This window comes from Trematomus bernacchii, unplaced genomic scaffold, assembly GCF_902827165.1.
Source record: "Trematomus bernacchii unplaced genomic scaffold, fTreBer1.1, whole genome shotgun sequence".
NCBI classification, from domain to species: domain Eukaryota; kingdom Metazoa; phylum Chordata; class Actinopteri; order Perciformes; family Nototheniidae; genus Trematomus; species Trematomus bernacchii.
In genome coordinates this window covers 661,831-685,732 of record NW_022987614.1, presented here as the reverse complement: position 1 = coordinate 685,732, position 23,902 = coordinate 661,831, and the positions used below count along the sequence as shown (strand labels likewise).

Sequence of the window (23,902 nt, the reverse complement as noted above, 5' to 3'; positions counted from 1 at the left end):
AAAAGCTCTGAAGAATCTGAACTGCTTTTCATCTGAGGCTTTGGTTCGGTTTCAGACCTGTAGGAGTATTTCCCCATTAGTTCTGGGTTTTTTTGGGCTAGTTTTGCCATTTATTCTGGGGTTTATCTGGTCGTTTTCTCCATTCATTCTGGGGTTTCTTGGGTGTAACGGTGGAGTAAAATAAGAAAGGAGCCGGTGCACCAAAAGACCTGTGGCTTTTAACAAGGGATGATGTATCATTAGAGGCAGAAATAAAATATATAAAAAGTTATTTAAAAAAATCTGAATACTTGAAAATGGGACTTTGAAGTTGCCCCATGTAAAGAAATAAAAATAAATAAACAGTAAGATATTTATATTAAAGGTGGGGGAGGTAAGTTTGAGAAACCGGCTCGAGATACACTTTTTGTTATATTCCATGGAATGCAAAAAATGTCATCTTCCACAGATGACATTTTTTGTAGTACTGTAAAAAGCACGACCAATCATCTGAGCCGGCCCGGCTAAAATAACTGGATGGCCTACCTGCCTGTCAGCCTTCCATCTGTGCACAAACTTATCTCGTGCCCTCATTGGTCATGTGCGCGTTCGTGTGTGTTGGAGGAGGGGCTCTGGAAGGAAGTGGCAGATTTTCTCCGGTTGTGTATTTTCAAATTCTAGCAATCTCGAGCCGGTTTCTCAAATTTACCTTCCCCACCTTTAAGATATGAAGTTAATGTTAAAATGCACACATTTTACTACAATATATTATGTTACATTACAATATATATAGTAGTGTATTAAGATATTTTTGCAAATGAAGGAAATATGTTGATAATAGCTATATCATCATTAGATTCATGACTCTAACCTTAAATCTAAACTCAAACTATAACACTAATTCATTCCAGTTAAATAAAGTTGGTTACTGTTGAAAGTCTTCTTGTATTTCCCTCCCATCCTGTGAGGACAGCAGGTCTGAATGCTGTAATCTGAATGCGTTATAATCACGTATGTAATCACTGTAATGCTCTTAATACAACTTTAGCCACTGTGAGTGTGAGATGTGCCTCTCCGCGCGCCAAACACTCCCCATGCTGACCACAGCGGGGGGCCAAACTGCAGCTGGGGCCTCCAATGCTCCTCTGAAGCCTTCAGGGACCGCTCGTAAACCGCAGCTTCGAAAGTTGGAAGCCTCAGAAGTGATTTTCTTCCTTAGCAAGAAGGTTTTTAAGTCACGTTAATCATTATATTCTGGTTTTATGTTTCAGTATTTGTAAGCAACTGAGGCTGAAAGAATGTTGCTTATATTTAACTTTTTTTATGGTTATTTTTATTTTTAAGAAGGAGCAGGTAAAATAAGATTCTCCCTGCTCCTTTCCACACTGCGCTATAAAAAAAAATCAGTATACGTGTATATGTTTTGTTTTAAAATAACTGCCATGTGTCGAATAAATAAACAAATAAATAAATACATATATTATGCTTTTGTTATTGTTTCACTTGCATACATCCAGGGCCGTCCCTCGGATCATGCAGACTGGGCCTCACCTTGATGAGGGGGCCTCATCTTGCGGATGGTGCCTCAACTGAGCCGAAAATGCGGCCTATGCGCTTATGCGGCGCAATTAGTGTGGCGCGGCACGGTTTCGCTGCTGCGAGGCTCCACTTTTTATTTTGTATTTCGTATTTTGTAATGTCCTGCCTTTTAAAGGTGGGGTAGGTAATTTTGGAGAAACCAGCTCGAGTGCGCTAAAATTTTAAAATACACAGCCGGAAAAAATCTGCCACTTCCTTACAGAGCCCCTCCTCCAACACACACGAACGCGCACATGACCAATGAGGGCACGAGATAAGTTTGTGCACAGATGGAAGGCTGACAGGCAGGTAGGCCATCCAGTTATTTTAGCCGGGCCGGCTCAGATGATTGGTCGTGCTTTTTACAGTATTACGGCTTCCACAGATTACATTTTTTAATGGATTTTTTGTCAAAGCACTTAAGATATTCATTGCTTTCGGGATGTTAAGAGCATTCCATGGAATATAACAAAAAGTGTATCTCAAGCCGGTTTCTCAAACTTACCTACCCCACCTTTAACAGTAACTTCATAATTTTGATTGTTGGCTGCTCATTTAATAACTATTAATTGTACTAGTTTGTTGTCTGCTCTTGTGCGTAGTGAATACTGAAGAAGGCCACAATTGCCTGAGTGTGAGGGTATTACAAATAAATTGGTCAGTAAGTCAGAGATGTGCTATATTTAACTTTTTGTTAAACATTTTAATTTTTATAAATGATTATGGGAAGTGCCTTTTTTCTCACTTGAGCTCCCGCCCCCCAAAATGTCTGTGCACGTCCCTGTGGAGGAGCTACACTCTTTGTGCATATGACAATCTTGAATCACCTGGCTGCTATATCTCAAAACTGTTAAGGTACTGGATGTGTATCTTCTAAATTGTGTAATTTATACATTTCTCTTTAACGTTTTTATGTATGCTTCTTAATTAGTATACATCTATAGTTATCTTTGGCTCTTTAATTTCTGTAACAGATGAACATTTCCCCTCTGTGGGACGAATATAGGTATTGTGATTTTCTTGCCCTTTGTCATTCATGTTGGACGTTCATCTCTGGTTTCCCAACATTTCCCGAGCGCACCTGAACGCAGCACATGACCGAGCACAGAGGGAGAGAGAGAGGGATTGGGAGCGAGAGAGGGAAGGAGTGAGGGAAGCTAAACAGGTGGTCTGAAAAAACACAGAAAACAATGTCGTCCGGCGGGGAGAAGCGGAAAGACCTTTAGTCCTCGCTTCTCTGAAGGAATACAGCCGAACCGACACTAAACAAACCCATGCTCCTTTTTGATCTCCACTCGGATTCCTCCTTCTCCTGCTCCTCGTCCTCCTCTTCTCGGTTTTACTCCCAAGATCTCGGATACTAAAGCCATGAAAGTCACGGTTTGTTTTGGCAGGACCCGGGTGGTGGTGCCGTGTGGAGATGGGAATATTAAAGTGCACACACTCATCCAGCAGGCTGTCATGAGATACAAGAAGGCCATCGCTAAGGTAAGAAACGGTATTTGTTTCCGTTGCTGCTTTTGTTTTCCTGGAAACAATGTTGCTACGCTCTGCACGCGCACTCAATATGGCGCTAACTTGGAAATAAATACAAACAAGAGGGAAACGGGTTGCCTGTTTCTCTTGTTTTATGCACTTCTGTTCAGTTTTGGAGCACATATTCTCTGCATGATGGTGTAATTCGCTCGGTTTTCCAAGAAAGGCGCACCGCCATTGTGGTCCTTGTGTTTGTAAACCCACAAAAGTTCCTCTGGGATTCTAACTGTGGTATGAACGAAGTATTTCGCGGTTTGTTGCAGCTTAAAAGCATTCAAAAGGATGTTTTAACACACACATGCATGCTTGTAGACTTAGTTGTAAGACTGGAGTTCATGCCTCTGAAAGTTGCCAGGAGAGATTAGCCTACTAGCAAGTTAGCCTGCAAAAGTAGGGCTGCAGTGATGCGTTCAGGGGTCGGTTCAGAGCTTTGGAGCCTGATTAGAAAACAGGAAAGTCCTATCAGCTTTAGTATCCTCTTTGCTCCTACGTGTCTATGAGGAAAGACTTTTAAAATTCCTCTTTGTTCGACTTGTAATGAGCCAAATATAGTGGAAGAGAGGGTTAGCTGCAAGAAAAAAGCATGTGAGTTAATGTAATCAATGATGCTTCACATGCAAGAGGAGGAAAAGCAAGAAGAAAGGCCATTTTCACAAGTTGTTCTGGAATATAGTTTGGATTAAAAGCATCATTTTCCAAAGAAGAAGCTGGAGAAAAGTTGCATGGCTGCCTGAGGCCCTGCAGGATGGGGAGGGAAACTGCTCCAGCTGACTGGTGGAGGCATGGAGCTGACACATACATCCTGGAGATTAAAGTCAACCTAAGAAAACTTGCAGCATGGTGTCAGGGTAGCATCAGATAACCTTTGAACCAGGGTGGTGCTTTATGTGCAATGCTCCCTGGGAAGATCAGATAAGATTTGACTGGGGGGCACAGGAGAAACATGAACATTTTTTTCACAAAACCTAGAAATATTTGCTTTTTCACCCATAATTCAATTGAAATGACACAATTGTGGGCATCTAAAACACTATATCTTACTCAGATTGCTACCGAATAGCCGCATGAATGTTCAATCATTTGGCTCAAAGTCACTGAGTTATCTTAGTTTACATAATTCATCTCCGCATTCAGACTGTATTATTAATAGGAAACTTGGATTTCAGGAAAGATTCCCAGTTATTCAATACAATACATTTAGTTTGTCATCCAGCCTTCTTTTAGGGTACAAATATGTTTAGGCAGCAAGTTAAAACTGATCAATAATTCACGCTTAGCCCTCCCATGTGCAAACTTTAAGGCAGTCTCTTTTTTTGTTGTAATGACCTAGAAGTCATACTGTATCCTCCTCTCCTTTTGAATAATTCAGTGTGAGCAGAAAGGAGGAGTGTGTTACTGAGAAGCAGGTGAAGAGATGAACCCTGCTGAACTACTCCCTCCAGCAGAAGAAACTAATGCCGCAGTTCCACTACACGGTCGGCCTCGGCCACGCTCGGTACGGCTCGGTACGGCTTGGCCGCGTTGGGCCTTAACAGGGCCGACTCACTTCATGCTGCGCTTCCATTACAGTTTAGGAACTGGGGTAGTTACTATAGTAACGCAGTGTAGGCGGAGCCGTGACGTCATCTTCAGAGAACTCCAGAAAACACAACATAGCCGTTAGCTGTTAGCACTCAGAGCTCACAGCTCCTTATATATGTTCAGAAACTCGACAAAAGTTAAACAAGTACAAACCACAGACTGCCTGTGTCATGGTGAGTACAGTCGCTGCTTTATTTATGTCTGTATAGGCCGTTGTTGTGAGTGTGGACGGTCGGAGCATATACTGCGTTAGCTTAGCCAATCTCCATCTAGAAAAACACAAATTTTAAAAGGTTTTTCGCCTGCCGTCTGTCTGCAGACTTGACAAAGCATTAATTCATGGTTTTTACTAACCGGTATCAGTATGTTGTTACTTCGGCATCATTTTTGAAACGTGTATTACAATTAAATCACGGTCAAATATGTCCATCTTGTTGTAGTTCTAGCCCTCTTGCCAGCGCTCCTCTCTCTAGTTTAGCATACTCAGCCCGACTCAGCCCTGTTTGTTGGCCCCGATAGAACCACAATTTTGTCGGGCCAGAAAAGAGGTGAAAAAGTGGCCCCGGGCCGGGCCGGGCCGTAACTAGGCCTAGTGGAAGCGCAACCAAAAACAGGTACGGCACGACACGGCACGCTTAAAGCGAGCTCCGCGCTGTAGTGGAACTGCGCCATTACTGACCTCATGCAAATTTGGATTTTACTGGTGTATTTTTGAAAGAGGGATTAACAAGTTTGTCCTCATATCTTTCTGAGAAAAGTCAAGGCGTGTAAAACTTCCCTTGAAAGAGTTGAATGTCGCTGACAACAACAATTTGACATTTAATTACAATATCTTAATTTGTTGCCCACATAGGGTTTTTTCAAATGATCTGTATGAAGTTACCAGTTGAAGTCAGTTTTGCATCTGGCTAGAAGCTCAGATTGCTGTTGTATCTGCTTTTGGGGTATAATGTGCAGGAATGAGTCGTCAAACCTGAGAAAAAAGTTAGCATTTAAGCACTTTTTAGTTAGCCTGAAATAAGGTATGTGGTTGATGCAAGCTTACGAGATTTGGACATTTTGTTCTACGACATAAAATACGTTAGTAAATATCCCACTGGTGAATGTCTGCAGCTTTAACACTTCTTAAAATAGCAATTGCTAACAAGGGACTAAATTAGACTGAGTTTATCACGCTAACATTAGCCACCTTTAGCTTAGCGGTGGAAATTTGAAGTTATGCGACCGTGCTGTAGTTACTTTAGAGTGTAACGTTAGCTAAATGCAAGTAGTGTTAATATGTGGAGATAATCCTGCTGAACAAAACATGTAAATATCATTAATGTGTGTTTGCGACAGGTCTTATTTGCTGCAATTTTCCAAAATCAAATGGAAAAATCCCATTGCTTTTTGTCGGGGGAACTCTTGCGATGCTAACTTCCAGGTCTACAAAAGCTCGTAATCACTGCACCACTCTATAATCAGAATGTAGGAAAAGACCCAACCCTAACGTGCTGCTGTTTATTGCTCAGGGTGTGCCTGTGTTCTGTAATGCGGCCACATATTCAATTCTCATTCTGACTTATAGTAGCTTTGATCAAACAATTCAAACCAAATGCAAAAAACACACATTTTCTCATGAACTTTTCACCCACAACAAAACATTCTGCCTCACAATACAACATCCTTGTCATGTAATCACATCAGATCTGCCTTTATTGCTGAACTCCCAGGCTGCCTATATTTCATCAGGCCGAGGTTGGGCATTTTCGTGTCTCACGTCTAGCGGGTGTCTCAGAAAGCATTGCGGTCACAGATGTTGTGTCGAAGATCACAGCTTTATGGCCAGCCCGCCTTAATAAGAAGCCTAAATTAAAGTTTGTTTTCATGCTGTAGTATTTGTATGAACCTTCTTGTAACTTCCCCTGTCATTAGAGAGGAATGCTTCCTGCACAAAAAGAAAAACTGGTCCACTTCTGAAGGCCTTTAGACATCTCATAACTGAAATTAGACGGACACTAGGATGCGCCACTGTTTGTACACAACTCTCATGAAGAAACTGGACTTGACAAGAATTGTTTTTTCCCTTCTTCAAAGTCTCTTGAGAAGTCAAACGGTGTCTGATTATCCTCTGCTCGTCTTGTTCCTTCCACAGATCATAGGGTGGATTCTCACCCATTTGGCTAAGTGTGGCACACGTTTAAAATGACAGCCTTGACTGGAAAACTGTCTGGTGGTTTATTGCTCCAAACCCACAACCCACCTAACTAAGCATTGGCATGTCAGAAGAACCATGAGATATGTGTCTTTTCTGACCGACTGTTCCTAATGCTCAGACAGCTCCAGGGGGATATCAGGTGTCTGCGTTGTTGTGTCCACACCGCACATTTCCATTCATAGCTTCACACTGCTGGAGTTTCCTCCTGAGTAGTCTGGGCTATTGTGTACATATTTTAGGCAGACAGATTTGACATGACTTTGACCTGGTGCAGATCATAGAAGCAGGATTTTTCTGTTTGGTCTGGTTTACGAAGTGGTTTTCATCAGAAACTTGGAGTCAGATAAAGGGCTATGTTGTTCTTTTTGCTTACAATTTCAGTGTTGGTGAACCCAATAGGGATTGACTTTCAATATTTCCATTATTTGGTTGTTTTAATATCAGAGAATGTCCAGTATGAGTGAGAAATGCCCGCCAAAAGTCTCCAAAGCCCTAGATCAGGGATCACCAACTACATTTGTCCAAGGGCCAAAATTAATCCAAGACACACTTTCAGGGGGAGCTGCTGCTTCTCTGTTGGACTCCGGTACTGCACATTACTCACGAGACGTTGTAAAAAAATAAAATGAGTGGGGGGCGAACGCACTAACCACTCCGCCAGGGCCGGATGAGAATGTCTGGCGGGCCGGATGTGGCCCGCGGGCCGCCAGTTGATGGTCACTGCCCTAGATGCAGATGGTGTCTTCAAAATTGAATTTCTTTCCGACCAACTGTCCGAAATCCAAACATATTCAATTTAGTTTTGCATTAACAAAGAAAAGCATCCTATTCTCACATTTAATAGCAGAAACAATCAAACTGTGGCATTTTTAAATCATATAATGATATGTCCGGCAGTGGCTCAGTCAGTAGGGGCTTGGACTGTGAGCCGTAGGGTCGTCGGTTCAAGTCCCCGACCAGACCTAAATATGGACTGTGGACTGCTACTTGGAGAGGTCCCAGTTCACCTACTGCCCTGCCGTGGTGCCCTTGAGCAAGGCACCGGACCTCCCCCTTCCCCCCTCACTCCCATTGCTCCCCGGGCACTGTACAATAGCTGCCCACTGCTCCTAATACTAGACTCCTGGTGCTAGGATGGGTTAAAAGCAGGGAACACATGTCACTGTGTGCTGTGTGCTCTGCATGTGTGACAATTAAAGAGGGTTTCATCCCTCCTAATTCTATTCTATATTATGATATCTTGTTATTATTCCAGCTCTGATGTTTCAAGATGATGAAAACATTCTCTAAATCATTTTGATAATGACATGCTTACTGTTCCAACAGCAGACATGAAAAGACATTAATCCTATATCAAATTTGACAGGTCGAATAAATAATAATCAATCATCCAAAAATAACCAACCTTAATGGGGATTGCGCCCAGAAAAATCATCAAATTTGAGTGAATCTTGTCCTAATGTCATTGCTCTGTGCTCCAGATATTACTCAATTCATTGCACAAATCACTTATTAATTAGTGTGCAGAAGCCTTTGATGGTGGAGCAGGCCTGGAGATAAGCAGTTCTACATGTTGAGAGAGTTAACTGCTGCCGTCCAGGAATACAGATCAACACGTTCGCCACCAGAGATGTGCCACATCTTCAAAGGAAAAGCTTCAAATTGGCCCTATTTTGTCTAAAAGAGCAACATAATTGCACTTGTTAAAATGACATTGGAGTTTATGATCATGATGTAGCATCACAGGGTCACAAGTCCAAGAGTGCACACAGTGTGAAGGCCAAAGGGTGTAGAGCGTTCACACTTAACAGACGTTGGTCGTAACTCAAACCTCATTCCTCTACTCCTGCAGTTGTTTGTACCAATCTGTAGCTTGTGTAAAGGTTTCAAGGCTTTTATTGTCATTTGTACATAGCTACAGTGTAGATATGTCGATGAAAATCTTAGGTCACAGACTCCTCCAACAGTGCAACATAATATAACAGACAAAATAGTTAAAATAGTGCAAGTAATACAAATGAAATTGAATAGAATAGTGCAAGGAGAGTCTATATACAATTCATTGGAATATGAATTGTATATTGGTAGATAACAATGCACTGGTGACCGGACCATTATGCAATGCTCTATAATTGAGTTAAACAATATTTACGGACCACAAATAAGTAAAGAAAGAACTGTTTGTTGAGCTAGCATGTTATTGGCTTCTTTTTACGTCATGTTTTATTGATACCATCTAAAACCGGCACAAATGGTGTTTTATCATAACTGACTTCCAAGGAGTTTACCTAGTTGTCCATAGATGTTTCATTACGTCACCTAGACATTAGTTTTGCTATCCCATGCATTGGTCATATTTGTACCAGGCATGTTTTAAACTATCTCTGCATTGTTTATTTGTACCTCAAGTTGGTTAAGAGCAGTATTGTCCACGACAAATACATAATGTATTTGCAACTTGCTTGGACTGTCTTAGGGAAGATAGCATTTAGATGCGCAGCTCCACTGTCCTGGAATAGTCTGCAATTAAAATGGAAACTGAGCAATCTGGTGCCACTAAATGTTTTTAAAGCTCGGTTGGATGCTACTCAATCGGAAGCTGTTGGTACCTGTGCATGTGGATAGTTATGTAAATTGTAATCCCTGTAATGCTACTGTATGATGTCCTTTTGTTGTTCTGTTTCTGTTTTTAATGTTTCATGTGGAACCTACTTGAGCAGGTCTCCCTTGAAAAAGAGATCAATGATCTCAATGGGATACAACCTGGATAAATAAAGGTTTGAAATGAAATGAATGTCAATGCCAACACTAAAGGTTACTTTTGGATCGATATCTCATTTCTATATTGATTGAAGCCACCTTGACACAAACCAAGAAACGATATTGGTGCCCATGTTGATTGATAATTGGTAGAGAACAATGCAGAGCTGGATGGACCCGGGGAAGACAGAGATGAAAGAAAGCATTGTCCTTTGACTTGCACTTTATTGTCTGCTTATAGTAAAGCTTTTTATCTCTTGTTTCTTGCTAGCGATGCAAAACTGGCAGTTATGATTTTATCAAGAGGGCATTAACTTTTTATTACATGGTTGTTTTGTTATGTAATCCAGACGGTATTATCCCATGCATGAGAGGCATATTTTATACCAACTCTGCAATTATGATCCTTCCAGCTGGTTTAGAGCAAGTGTACTTGTCGAAAAAAAATGACCTCCGTGAATTAACAAATATTTAAAGTTGATTGATTTCTCATTTCCATTATGATAGGAGCTAAAGAAACCTCAAATGTGATTGCACTTTTAGCATAGGTGCACTAGGTTTAGCTCATTTCAGGTCGTCTGTTTGATCCTCATGTCACCATGCTGTACCAGCCGTGGGTTCCTGCTTCCAAAACGGGCACAGTGCCGGATTAAAAGCTTCGCTGATGATCCCCGGGCCGCTGACTTTGCCCTTGACCAAACTACTGTGAGAAATGTCCTAAAACATGACCTGGCACAGCATTTCATTTCCTAAAGGAGTCGGGTAAAGAGGCACCGGAGTGAACAGAAGGGAGAAGCCATGTGAAGCTTCCTGTGACAAATTATCAGAGCTTCATATATGCTTTAAAACGTATGTTCATTCTACCTCAAAACCTTTGCAAATAACATTTATCTTGCGAATTCAGCACTTAACTCAGTTATATAAAGTTACTGACATTACATAAAGGGCTTTGAATCTTCTTTCCTTGTGACATGAGACTTGTTTGTTTTTCTTTCTGCCATTTGATGATGTTGGCATTACAGCGTTTCCCACAGTGCTTTTTTTGCTGCGCTGTGCATTTTTAGGACTATATTCTTTGTATTGTTGTTACAACTCCATGAGCTTAATTCACTGGGAATAATTCACCAAGTGAGCTGTCATCCTCACAAGTATGAGATCATCATGATATTAATGTCATAATAGAAATGCGGCACTTTCGCCAGCGGGGTTTTCCCAAGAAGAGAGAGAGGGAACATGGCATGGAGTTGCTGTTTGTGTCTGTGAACGCAGAGAGGGAGGGCGATGTGGAGTAAGAGGCTGTGAAATGCTGACTGCTGAAGTTCTCAGATGGTGGGAAGACCAGTTCTCTCCTTTTGAACTTCATTAACAATTCAGACGTTGAGCACACACTGTTCTTCAGAGCTGTTTACAGTAAGAATAACAGCAAAATGCAACGACTTAAGTTCATGTTCAGATGACACTTATCATGAACTAGTTAGCTTGAAGCATGAATAACCCTTTAGACTTGAATCCTTAAATACTTGAACAGACATGAGACTTGTGAGACAAAACATTTATCCAATAAGTCTTGACATTTTCACTTGGTAAACTCCCAGAACAATTAAACATGAATAACATTTTTTTTAGTTGGCTTTATTGACTTATCTTGCTACAACATAGAGTACGTCTTGTCTTGAACGTCAACTTACTTGAGAACAGCTTGGACCTTCCCAAAAGTGTATTAAATGTTTATAACAACACCTAATGTTCTTACGATTCGATCTGTTGTGTCAAATCGACCCAAACTATCCACACAGATGATCTTTTTACATGTTCCCGCCGTTGAAAAGAGATAAAACTGTAAAGACGGTCATGACAGACCAATCTTTTATCCAACAAGTCTGACATTTGTACCTGGTAAACTCCCAGCACATTAATAAGACTTAAGTTGCCCTTGGCTTTACTGACTTATCTTGCTACAACAAAGAGTACGACTTGACTTGAACGTCAACTTACGTGATGAGTGCTTTTCCTTTCCCAAAAGTGTATTAAATGTTTATAACAACACCTAATGTACTTATAATTAGATCTGTTGTGTCAAATCGACCCTAACTATCCACACAGATGATCTTTCTACATGATCCCGCCATTGAAAAAGGGATAAAACTGTAAGGACGGTCTTTATTGTGACTCTGAACTCTTGACCGTGTTGGGGGGGAAGGGGGCGACCAAGCCATCATTAATGAGAGTCCAGATCATAGGACTTAATGACACGGAGCTTAAGTGGTTTACAGAGTGCTATGAAAACAGATTACTTGAACTCTGGCATGGATCCAGTCAGCGGAGCATTGGCACTCCGACCATGTTGCACCAAAGCCGGCTACATGTAGTTCTGCGGGCCCCAAACACAAACAAAGTAGGCCAGAGCCGGCTATTTTGGGGTGATGGATTCTTCAGAAATTATCACCAGCACTTGAAGTTCTTTTGATGAGTGCCTTCATCACAGGGTGGTGTTTTTGAGGTTGAGTCCCTTCCCCCCCTCGCTCGGTTCAGCTGTGGACTTTCTTCCATAAACAGAGGAAGCTTCTGAATGTAAACTGATGCAGGGAAAAGGATCAAGGAGCTCATAAAAAGTTTAATATCGGCTCGGCTCTGATGTTTTTCATCCACCGTTGTTGACCAGGCCTTTCTGCTTGTAGCCATAGTTTATTTATGAAAGAGATTCTTGGCATGTTTTCCCAGAAGGGTGTTTGTGGGAAAGCCAGGGTTGGATGCTGAGAAACTATGGGTTTTCAGGAGAATACAGTCCTCCTTGTGTGTGTTACGATGATTTAACTTCAAGAACATATCATGACTGGTTAGGCTTCATATTTTTCAAGGTAAAGAGATACTGTGTTCACTTTTTGAAGCATTCAACACCATAAAAACATCTGGCATTGCCATGTTATTGAAGTTATTAGCAATTTGAATGATTGCCCACAGAACAGGGTTTTTACTTGTGTTGAGAACACTGCGTTGTATTCATCTTTGTGTTTTTTTCCCCCTGCTCAGGTTGAATTTACTCAGGAGTTTTGTGGTTTGAGCTATAGCAACATTTAAATAGTCTCAACTGATAGTTATACTAAGCTAGCCAAGCATAACTGAGTAGTCATCAACTTTCACCCATAATAAACACGGAGGTTACGGAGACCAGACATTGTCTCAAAAGGTACATTGCTCAAAGGAATAATGTCTGCAGCACAAGAATGGAAAGCTTTGAGCTATAAATGTCCTATTTTAGCGAAAAGTTGACTGTATTAGGGAAAAATCTGTCTGACATTCTTTCACGCCCAACCACATTGACTGAGCTGTGAGACTGGCAATCACACAGCAACTGGGAATACTCAGAGCTCAAATCCTTTACTTTACTATAAAGCTGCAACTTAACGGTACATTTTCTAATTAACCAACTATTATTATTACTTATTGACTTCTTGTTTCGTCTAGGAAATCTCCTAAACATTTTTTAACCATCATATCCTAAAAAAAGTCAATTTGACTTAAGTCATTGCAAGATTAAGGCTGACAAATATGCACAATAATTTTGTCCAAAAACCGCTATTGATATTGTATGTTTGACGATCGGTGCTTTCACAAAATATTTAAGAGATTTTGATAAATAAATATCTGTAAGGAGGACATAATGACGAAGTAGGTCAAGGCAAATTATAATCGGCTTAAAAAGTCGGTGAAGTTCAGAAAATGACATCACTTTACTTTAAAAAAAGAGGAAAAGACAACACTAATGCCACATTGCCAAAATCTAACATGATAGCTAGTATCATATCCGATCAAATCAAATGTTATTAATATAGGATAAAGAAAAAAATATAATTTAAATCGGTATTAAAGTTATAGCACAGCCATTCAACCCATCTATTATACTAGTCATTCCAGTGGTACTTAATACAAACTAGCACTACCACATTATAACAATCCTCTAAGGATAATAATTTCCTCTGGGATACTTCCATAAAACACAAGTGTATCAGAATTGCACTTAAAAGGATTATAGTTGATTACAATCTGCATCTAATGTTAGGATCATCCTGAGATCCAGCCGCATGGCAACAGCTAAAAAAAGAAGTAAAGAAACAGGAGCAGTGATATACTTAGAGAGGTAGTAAACAAACCTCTGAGTTAGCCAATGTTATTTATGAGAGAAAATGAAGACGGACAGTAAATGCATTACCCAAACTCGTCAAAATATTCTCATATCTTAGTTTGGTTAAAACATTCCTGAAAGAAACAACAACACATATAGAAATGTTAATCGTTTACTTTCTCCGTCTTTATATGTAGATATTACTTTTTCTCCGTTAATCTCAGTCACGTTGTTTCCATAGCAACAACAACTTCCTGTCAACAGCGCTAACTCTCCTTCAAAATAAAAGCATGTCCATAAAAAATAGGAAGCCAAGCCAAATTACACTTAAGACATATACAACTGCAACGAAAGTAACAAACACAATGCAATATCCTTTTCAATTTCAAAGAACATAAATGGGGTTATATACATTAACAAATAACTATAAAACAACAATACTGTAGAATAACAAAATTTATGCCGTGAATAAACCGAAATACACGTGATGAAGCGGTTCGATGCTGACCCCCGTCCCCCGCGCGGGCCGAATATTCGCTGCTGATTACTACTGAATATCCGGAGCCCGAAAAATGGTATCTGGGACAGCCCTAGTTTACAATGGTATGAGGATAACCTTTTTAACATTGATCGATGCTGATATTAATGACAATACATATATTTGTTAAAAGTAATATTTCTCAGATGATTTTCATTTTTTTTTATCTTAATGCAATTATTTACAAAACATGTCTCTATAAACACACCATACCCGAAAAGGAGCAGGGAGAAAATAATCTTATATTACCTGCCCCTTTCTCAAAAACAATAAATAAATAGAAATAGATGGTCTGTCCTTCAGATTTTCTTATTCACAGCCAATCTTAACAGTATTGTAGGAAAATTAGAGAAACATACAAACTTAGACTTAGTTCCCATTTGACAGTTAACGGAAAGAAACAACAACAACAACAACACCAACACATCACATGAACAAGGAAGAGTGCAACTGGTGTAGAAGTGGAGTTTAATTGTTTTTGTGACCAAAATCAGTTTTCCACTTATTGCATTGGTTTTGAAGGAGTCCTTATTTCCACTATGTGTCCAAAACATGACCAATCACCCCGATGAGGAGTCCAATCAGTAACTGCCCCATCAACCCCCACCCAGAGTATCAGCTAAATGTAAAATGAATGTTCACTTGTTCCAGCGGGCTGACTGGCCTTGTTCACAGGCCGGAGTGTCCCTTGTCCACCCAACGGACAGTCACTGAGTGAAATGTCAAGGACTGGCTGTGTGAGCGGAGCACAGGGAGAGGATTGTCTGTGAGGAATGTCAGGACACTGAACAAACATGGCTCAGATATACTGTATCCCTCAGAGCAGCTCCGAGATGTGATTGAGTCTGAGGACTTCATATTCCTACCAACTGTTACTCTTAACCGCAAATTAGTTAGCATTTTACCACTTCTTGGTGCCTCAAAGTCAATGGTTTTTCCAACATGTTTGTTGTTAGTTGCCTTTAAAAAGGGTATTTGTTTTATACAAGCTTATGAGATTTTAAGGCTTTGTTTTACAACTAAAAATGTGTCTCAAAATACCCCACCGGTGAACATCTGAAACTTTTACCTATCTTAAAAACGGTGACTAAATGAGACTGTTAAAAGTCATCACAAGACACATTAGCCGCTTTTAGCTTAGCAGTGGAAATGTGAAGTCATGTGACAATATTGTAGTTTGTTTATAGCATTAGTTTAGCTATTTACTCCAATTATTTACGTTACAACTTTTCTACAAGTGGTGATAATATGTAGAGATGATCCTGCTGAAAACGTGTAAGGATCATTCTTAATATCAGTGTTTCCACAGATCTTGTTTTCTGCAATATTCCAAAATCCACAGGAAGGATCCCATTGGTTTTGTCGAGGGTCCCCTTACAATGCTAACTTCTGATTCGGCCTACAAAAGCATGTCATCATTGCACCACTCCATAGTGGCCTACATCTTGTATTTCTGCCTTTGTTTTGTGGCCTCATTGTTTGTATACTGGTTTATTATTTTCTTCCTCCTGCATCTGAAATTCCTGCGAGAATCTTCCTGCCAGGGTCTGAAAATGTCATTTTATTTTCCACCTCATCATAACAGAGCCTGTTGTTCCCGCCTAGATGTTAATTGCCCAGCAGCTAAATGAGAAACATGGTGGTGTAGTGATACAGTAAAGCTCAGGCAAGCAACAAGCATGTTCTGTATGTCGGAAAATAAATGCATTAGGAAGGGTTGCAGGTCCTGCATGGACACAGTCTAGGTGTGAGGTTAAGCTTGGATACAGAAAACCACACGCCGCTCTGAGGATGAAGAGCCCACATTAGCATAGCCCAAATGATTTATGAGTGTAGATTAATGATGTCTCTGGAAATTGAATTCAGTACTTAGGCTGATGAGGCTTTGTCTGCTAAATATAGGACGGGCCAAGTGAGTTCTCTGCCTTTGACAGATAGATGGTTATTGGCCTTTAGGCACAGCGGGGGCTCTGAACTTCATCCTTCATCGTCTAATGTCTCTCCTTGCTGTCTGCTGGGGTGTGTTGGATGCTTCTGGTGTAGTTAAGGAGGCAAAAGGCTGTGCTTTTAAAGGGTTTTGCCCGATGTAGCTTATACCTGAACAGCAGATATTCCTTTTGAGTGAAGAGTAGTGCAGTAAGGACATATTTCTGTAAGCCGAACAGGAAGTTAGCATCGCTCCCTCGACAACAAGCAATGGAATACTTCTATTGGATTTTGTATATTACAGAAAACAAGATCATTGGCAAACACACGTTTATGATACTTACACATTTTGTTCAGCAGGAGAATTTCCACATATTAACACGACTTTTATGATTTTAAAATAAAAAAATGCAATAGCCAGAAGTAAAAAGCTAATGCTAGGCTATAAACAAACTGCATTTGTTTGCATAGCTGTGCATCAACACCGCCAAGCTAAAGGTGGCTAATGTTTGGCGTGATGACGTTTAGTAGTCTCATTTAGAAACTTGTTATCAACCAGTGTTGATTTCATGCATCTAACTACAAACATGTCTGAAAACATGTTGACTTCAAGACGAGGGAACCGGAATTCGGTAAAATGCTGACTCATTACCGGGTTTTAGGACTCATTCCTGCACCACTCTTTAGTCAGGGGATTTCAAACTGAAGGACTATCCTTTAAAAGGCCTGCGGTGTAGTTCCTAAACAAGTGCTAAATCAACCTGTAAGCCAAAAATGACATTTCAGCTATCAAATGCGTGGATTAGTTACTTTTCTATTTTCTGCCTTATTGAGTTTGACAGGTAAAGATGGCTCTAGCTCTGATACCGACATTGCTGCCGTGTTTATGTCTGCCTCTTGTGTTTTAAATGACAGGCCTATTTTATGACAGATGAAAGAAAAGGCTTTGATTCATTGCCGCCTCTGCTATTCCAGGCCTTCATTCTCTCCTGGGTGTGTTTTTGACACGGCTGGTCTGCACTTGTCAGAATGCCGCCTGCACAGTGATTTAATATTCACCGTGCGTTCACACACAGACGCTGTGACATAATCAGTAAATCAGGGATTCACAATAACCAATGTGTTCCTGAAGCCAGTAGATTGTCATTTTGAGGCTAAATTGTTGCCAATTATAGTGAATGAATGACACCTTGTTACAATCCTTCTAATTAAATCCTAAAGCAGCTTCTCCCATTTTCTGTCAGATGCAAATATGTGTCACATACCTGAAAATCTGCTTTCTGACTGACCATCTGATGATGCAACTCTCTCAGTCTCCCTCATGTCCGGACTTAAGTAACGTCTTTTTTCTTCCCCTGTCAACGCCAGATACTGGTGCAGACTTTGGCATGTTGGTGTTCACCTTTGATCCTTCGTCTGTAAACGTCCCTTGTGTTCTTAATGCTAGTACACAGTCACAATGTTGAATGACAGATCCAGACTACAATGGATGATGTACAAACTGCTTGAAAGATAATCTGGTGCATCCGTGTGTTCATTTCTGTTGGACAAGTGTTGGATGCAGACTATCACCACGTCTTTATTTATTGTCATGCCTTTATGCAGCATCAGTGCAACAGGATCTGAACAAAAACTACAGTTGTAGAATTTGAGGGACTCTGTCAATATAGAGAAATATAGACTTTTTTTTTTTAAATTGCTAAATGTTTTTTGTGTGTGGTGCAGTTGCTTTCTTGCTAGACGCTGTACAATTAATTGTTTCACAAACTTTTACTTATGTTTGATAGTTTACAATAAGTCAATTGGAGTTCTACACACCAGTGTTACCACAAAATGTCATAAACATAATCCATTCGATTTCCATTTTTCGTGTTGGGCACAACAGCCACTGGGAGTTTGTTACAGCTTCAAAAGATACTCTTCAATATTGACATTTTTATTTTATTAATTGATTATATAGATTGTGTGCTACACCATGACAATGTCAAGTTAGGATATTAACTTTATGGTTTGAAACAATGGATTTGGTGTTGAGTTTAAGTGAGGACACATCATGAGTGTGTTGTGTTCCCTTTTCCTCTCCTCCTTCATTCGTATGCTGGTAGTCATTTGTGAGAAAGTGCATCGACTTGGCAATCAGAGGGACCAGAATAGTTTAAATGTGTCTGGTAGATACACTGAACCATAGTAATTTGAAGTAAAAGCATCTGACCCCCTGATTCAGTTGCACAGCAGAAGAGATCTTGCTTTATTGGCAACAGACGGAAGAGAGAGTGCTGGAAAGAACAGTCATTCCCACGGGTAACTGAGGTTAATGATCACTGATTTGGTTAGTGACCTTACAACAACTAACTAAATTAACTTTAAAGAACAATAAATAGAGATGTCCCGCTCCGATCACGTGATCGGGGATCGGAGCCAATCACGTGATTTTCAAAAGATCGGAATCGGGAAAAAAAAATCGGGGATCGGGAATTTTTAAAAAAAATAATTTTTATTTTTTTTATTTAATGTTACAAAACAAATATGACCATGTTCACGTCTTCAAGTCATCCTGAGGCCTTAGTTTTGGTTTAAAATTACACAACATCATGTATGTGTTGCTTCTTTTGGGCTTGTTTTCATAGACCTGGTTGCTTATTTCTCTCAAATCTGGCAACAGAGTGGGCGCAGTGTCTAATAGTAGCAGTAAGCTAACGAGAGGCTACGTTCAGCTGGTGCCTCTGGAGTCAGGACAGAGAAAATGTCAGGAGTTTGGAAGTATTATAAAATTGAAAGTGAAGGCAGTGTAACAGCCAGATGCAATGTTTGCAAGGCAGAGCTACGTTCAACACGACCAATCTAATACGCCACCTGAGAAACAAACACCAACAACAACACGACGAGTACACAGCGGCCACTCAGGTAACGGCACTGAAACAACCGACACTTTCAGAGACTTTTAAAAGGAAAGAGAAACTGCCCCAGAACAGTGAAAAGGCCAAAAAAAATAACAGCCAAGATAGCTGAATTCATCGCGTTGGATGACCAGCCGTTATCTGTTACCTTTTTTTTTCTCTTAATGCATTGCATAAAGATCGGATCGGGAAAAATCGGTATCGGCAGATTGTCAAAATCAAATGATCGGAATCGGATCAGGAGCAAACAAAGGTGATCGGGACATCCCTACCAATAAACATTCAGGAGTAGTTTTGGAGACAGAATAGCAGAGAAATCAGGGAAGCTTTGTTTGATTCTCATCTAGCTCTGGTTTGTTCTGACACTTTGCTTCACCAGGGGAGTATGAAGATGAAAGAGCCATAACTCGCAGAAACCAAATATAGGGTCGACCAAAACAAGGAAAACAACAAGAGCGGTGCTGCGGTGAAGGAACATCTAAAGAAATAACTGTATGACGGTTTAGCAGCTCTTTAATTACAATGTGGTTCAAGGGAAAACTGAAAGAAAAGGACCTGTCAACACGGGAATGTATAACAAGGCAATAAAGGGAAGCAAACACAAGAAAAAGGCGTGATATTTTAGACAAAAGAGCCTGAACACAACCTTTTTTACTCCTGCAACAAGGTTCCTGCATTGCTTCATGCATAGCTGCAGGTATGAAGTACCGTGGAAAAAGGGATTACGGCATTTTCACGAAACTATTTGAATGTTTATGTGAGAAATGCTTTGCTTGTCCAGGCATCCTCTTTAGTTCTATTCAGTATGAGCGACGTAAACTCCCAAGAAAACAGGCTTTTGTTGTAAACAGTGATAGATTCTTATTGTGACTTGAATGCAGCTTATCACAGCGGTGACAGTTGATGTAGAAAAAGGCATTGGCTGGATAAAAAGCTTACTGTGTTTGAATGAACTGTGTCAGGTTTTGGCCTGGGACTACTGCCTCTTTTGACATGATCAGACAAGATTCTGTGTGTGTGTGTGTGTGTGTGTGTGTGTGTTCAGCTTCAGTTTGCCCTCTCGCACACATGAATTAGGACACCAAACCCAACACGCCTGGCATTTCAAAGAGGAGGCCATTTGTTCGAAACAAGTGCCCCATTTAGACTATCTTGATCCACGTATTGAACTGTGCCCAGAATCTCTACCCATCTCTCCAAAGCCTGGACTTGTTCTTTAGCACTTTTGTCAATTAAAGTAAATGCATAGGCATCCGGTACATGTAGGCTAAAACTGCAAAGGGTCTTTCCTGTGTCAATTCAGAGATTTCTATTGGGAGGAAAGAACAGATGGCTATTCATAAAACCTCCAAACAATGGTATCCAGGTTAAATATAACTGACTGAATATGAGACACAAGAGGGAAGGATAAAAACCAAGTTAGACAATCCATGCTTTAAATCGTCCAAATCGTCAACATTAGTTTGTTTTGACTGACGATTTCTTAAAAAGCATTGAGCAATTTTTTTCTTTTTTTAATGGGAAGGTACAACAGTGTATTGGTCCTCGGACAATTGGTTTATACCCTGGTTCAGGAGGGATGATTTAACGTAAGTTCGGTACAGTGATAGAAAACCTTTAATACATCACAGTGCTGACAGACATTAGTGCAAAGACAACAGACACATTGGTCTAGCTGGGTAATGAGGTTACAATTAACACAATGGCAAGTTAATTACAATGTAAATGTTAAGGTAAGGAGCATTTGCAACCCTTCTATATTACATTAGACTGAATGCAAACTTTCCGAAAAGGCAACAGGTCAAAATAGACTTTAAAATACCTTAAGAAACTCAACGGTAACACTCTACCTACCTATTTGGCATCAATACACAAACCATTTCAACCCTATAAAGTTCTGTGTAAAGACATTTGGTCAGAGTCCTTTCCCTCGGCTACGTTTTGCCCTCATGAATTAAATGGATTCTGGATCTTCTCCCCGCCTTTAGCTGCTGATCCGGGGCACTCTAAAGTGATTCTGAGCATAAACGTTACAAGCTTGTGAGCTTGATTTACATTTAAAGTGACTGCAGCTTCAAAGTCACATGCCCTACTTATTTCCCAATTACATGCCCGCTGCGGTAGCCCGGCCTGCCGTGTCACAACAGGAAAGCCTTCGAGGCATTCTCATGGTGGATGTTTCTGGACCTCAAAACAAATAGCCAGATTCCTTTCTGACCCGCTCATCTAGCAACCAGATGACTGCTAAATACTTTCCGTAATAGACCACAGCACTGAAATACAGTGAGCAACCAATGGTGCTTTGAAGCTTATGATTTATTTGAAGCTTATATTGCTTTTGTAGAGAGAACTAGATGGTCTGTAATGTGGCTAAGCATCTTACAATTTAAAGGTCACCTATTATGCAAAATCCACTTCTTCATGTCTCTTCTACATCAACATGTGTCCCCTCTTCTTCATGTCTCTTCTACATCAACATGTGTCCCCTCTTCTTCATGTCTCTTCTACATCAACATGTGTCCCCTCTTCTTCATGTCTCTTCTACATCAACATGTGTCCCCTCTTCTCCATGTCTCTTCTACATCAACATGTGTCCCCTCTTCTTCATGTCTCTTCTACATCAACATGTGTCCCCTCTTCTTCATGTCTCTTCTACATCAACATGTGTCCCCTCTTCTCCATGTCTCTTCTACATCAACATGTGTCCCCTCTTCTCCATGTCTCTTCTACATCAACATGTGTCCCCTCTTCTTCATGTCTCTTCTACATCAACATGTGTCCCCTCTTCTTCATGTCTCTTCTACATCAACATGTGTCCCCTCTTCTTCATGTCTCTTCTACATCAACATGTGTCCCCTCTTCTTCATGTCTCTTCTACATCAACATGTGTCCCCTCTTCCTCATGTCTCTTCTACATCAACATGTGTCCCCTCTTCTTCATGTCTCTTCTACATCAACATGTGTCCCCTCTTCCTCATGTCTCTTCTACATCAACATGTGTCCCCTCTTCTTCATGTCTCTTCTACATCAACATGTGTCCCCTCTTCCTCATGTCTCTTCTACATCAACATGTGTCCCCTCTGTGGAAATAGACTCTGAAAGTTTCAGGAACAAAGATTCTCTCTCTTTTTCTCCTGATCCATTTCTATAAAAACCTGTCTGAAAATGAGCTGATCAGATTCTGGCCACTTTATGATGTCATAACGATGTTTTGGCTTGTGTAACCATTAGCCAATCAGCAACCAAGGTAACCCCCCCCCCCCCCCCCCCCCCCACCTTATCACCTGAATCTCCTCCTAGAGCACCATTGTGTTCTTTTTAACCAAATATCTCTCAGAGGGGCGTGGGGAGGGGCTCCTAATTTTCATCTAAAGTAACAGACAGAGAATCAGCACTTTGGAAACGGGGCTGAAACAGAGGGGATTATGGGTAATGCTGCAATGATCTGTTTTGGTGTTTCAGCCAATCAGAGAGAGGTTCTGTATATATCTGAGACCTATAATATATTGATGAAAAACAGTATAATAGGAGACCTTTTAAGAAAAAGTCTGATGCCACCATCTTCTTTTTTGGGTCTATTCGATTATCAGTAAAGTTTCTTTAATAAATCGGTGTGGTCAACTTCTTTTGCCAAGATGCCATTTTTTCATCCCTCTTTCTCAGTTTAAAGCTCACCCAGTGTCCGGCGAGGCTTTGTGAAAGCTTGTCTTTTGAGGCAGAGATACTCTGCAAATACCTCTATCTTCACTATCCAGACCCGATGGATGGAAAAAGGCTCGCTCCTGCCAAAGATCGAGTCCAGCTGGTTCTCTATAAACAGCCACATGAATTATTGTCTTTTCGTTTTTTTGCTTTGATTTACTCCCACTTCTTATTTTTTTAGGGAGGATCATTCAGCCTTCAGAGACATGTAAAGATAGACTGATTTTGACATGTCATACAGGGAAGTTATTTTGCAGACAATGTTGAAAAAGAATCATATTAAATACAAATTTGCGAATGTACTCCATGCCTTTTGCTCCAAGAATAATGCATTATAAATAGTGGTTGGTTTTAAGAGAGAATGGCGTGGTTGTGTCGCCTGCTTTAGATACATATGCTACCTGCTACATGTATATCCTTTTATGTTCTCTCGTTGGAGACAATGTCCTCCTGCAGTTGAATCCGTTTACATAACCAGTGTTAGGACTTGCCGAGGGTAAATGGATGCACGTACTGTTTGTGTACATATACATGTATGTATTCCACTTTGCAAGCTTCTAATGCAAAGTGGAATCTAAATGTCAAGAGTAGATCAGAAATGTTGAGCCTTTAAGCGTACAGAACATTTTTAATCATACTTCGTTACACACGCAAAGATCAAGCTTAACTATCTTTGTTTAGAGATGGAGATGGAGATGGAGGCATTCCCTCCAATGTGCCTTCATCAGGGGAATCCTTTATTCATTTTGTAAAACCCAGCGTGCCGATTCATTTTCAACCATGACTCACTTTCAACCCAAATTCCAGATGGATCTTACATTCTTGCAAGGTTTTGACTGTGTGTGATTTCATCAGAGCTTTCAGAGAGCCAAAGGAAACGATCTCATCTTCTCTCTTGCTGCAACGAACGCCCCCCCCCCCCCACTTCCCACCTCCCGTAGTTTATCTCCAGAGGAGGAAACCACTGCAATCTGCTTCTCCGTCTCCCAGAGCTCCAGCCTCCCTTCTGCCCACATCCATCTCTACATCCCAGCTCTATTACCTCCCCCACCATCTTCAGAACCCACTTCTTAAAATAAGCCTCT

The 23,902-nt window shown here is 40.6% G+C and overlaps 1 protein-coding gene across 1 annotated transcript in view; it reads left to right on the top strand.

Moving 5' to 3' along the window:
* Positions 1-2,682: 2,682 nt before the first annotated feature.
* The window catches only part of LOC117483768 (partitioning defective 3 homolog), a gene marked incomplete in the record, with an annotated part of 336,797 nt that continues 315,577 nt past the window's right edge, over positions 2,683-23,902 (top strand). The window contains 1 exon segment of the mRNA XM_034132116.1: positions 2,683-3,045. Within this exon segment, the coding sequence (XP_033988007.1) occupies positions 2,926-3,045 (120 nt within the window).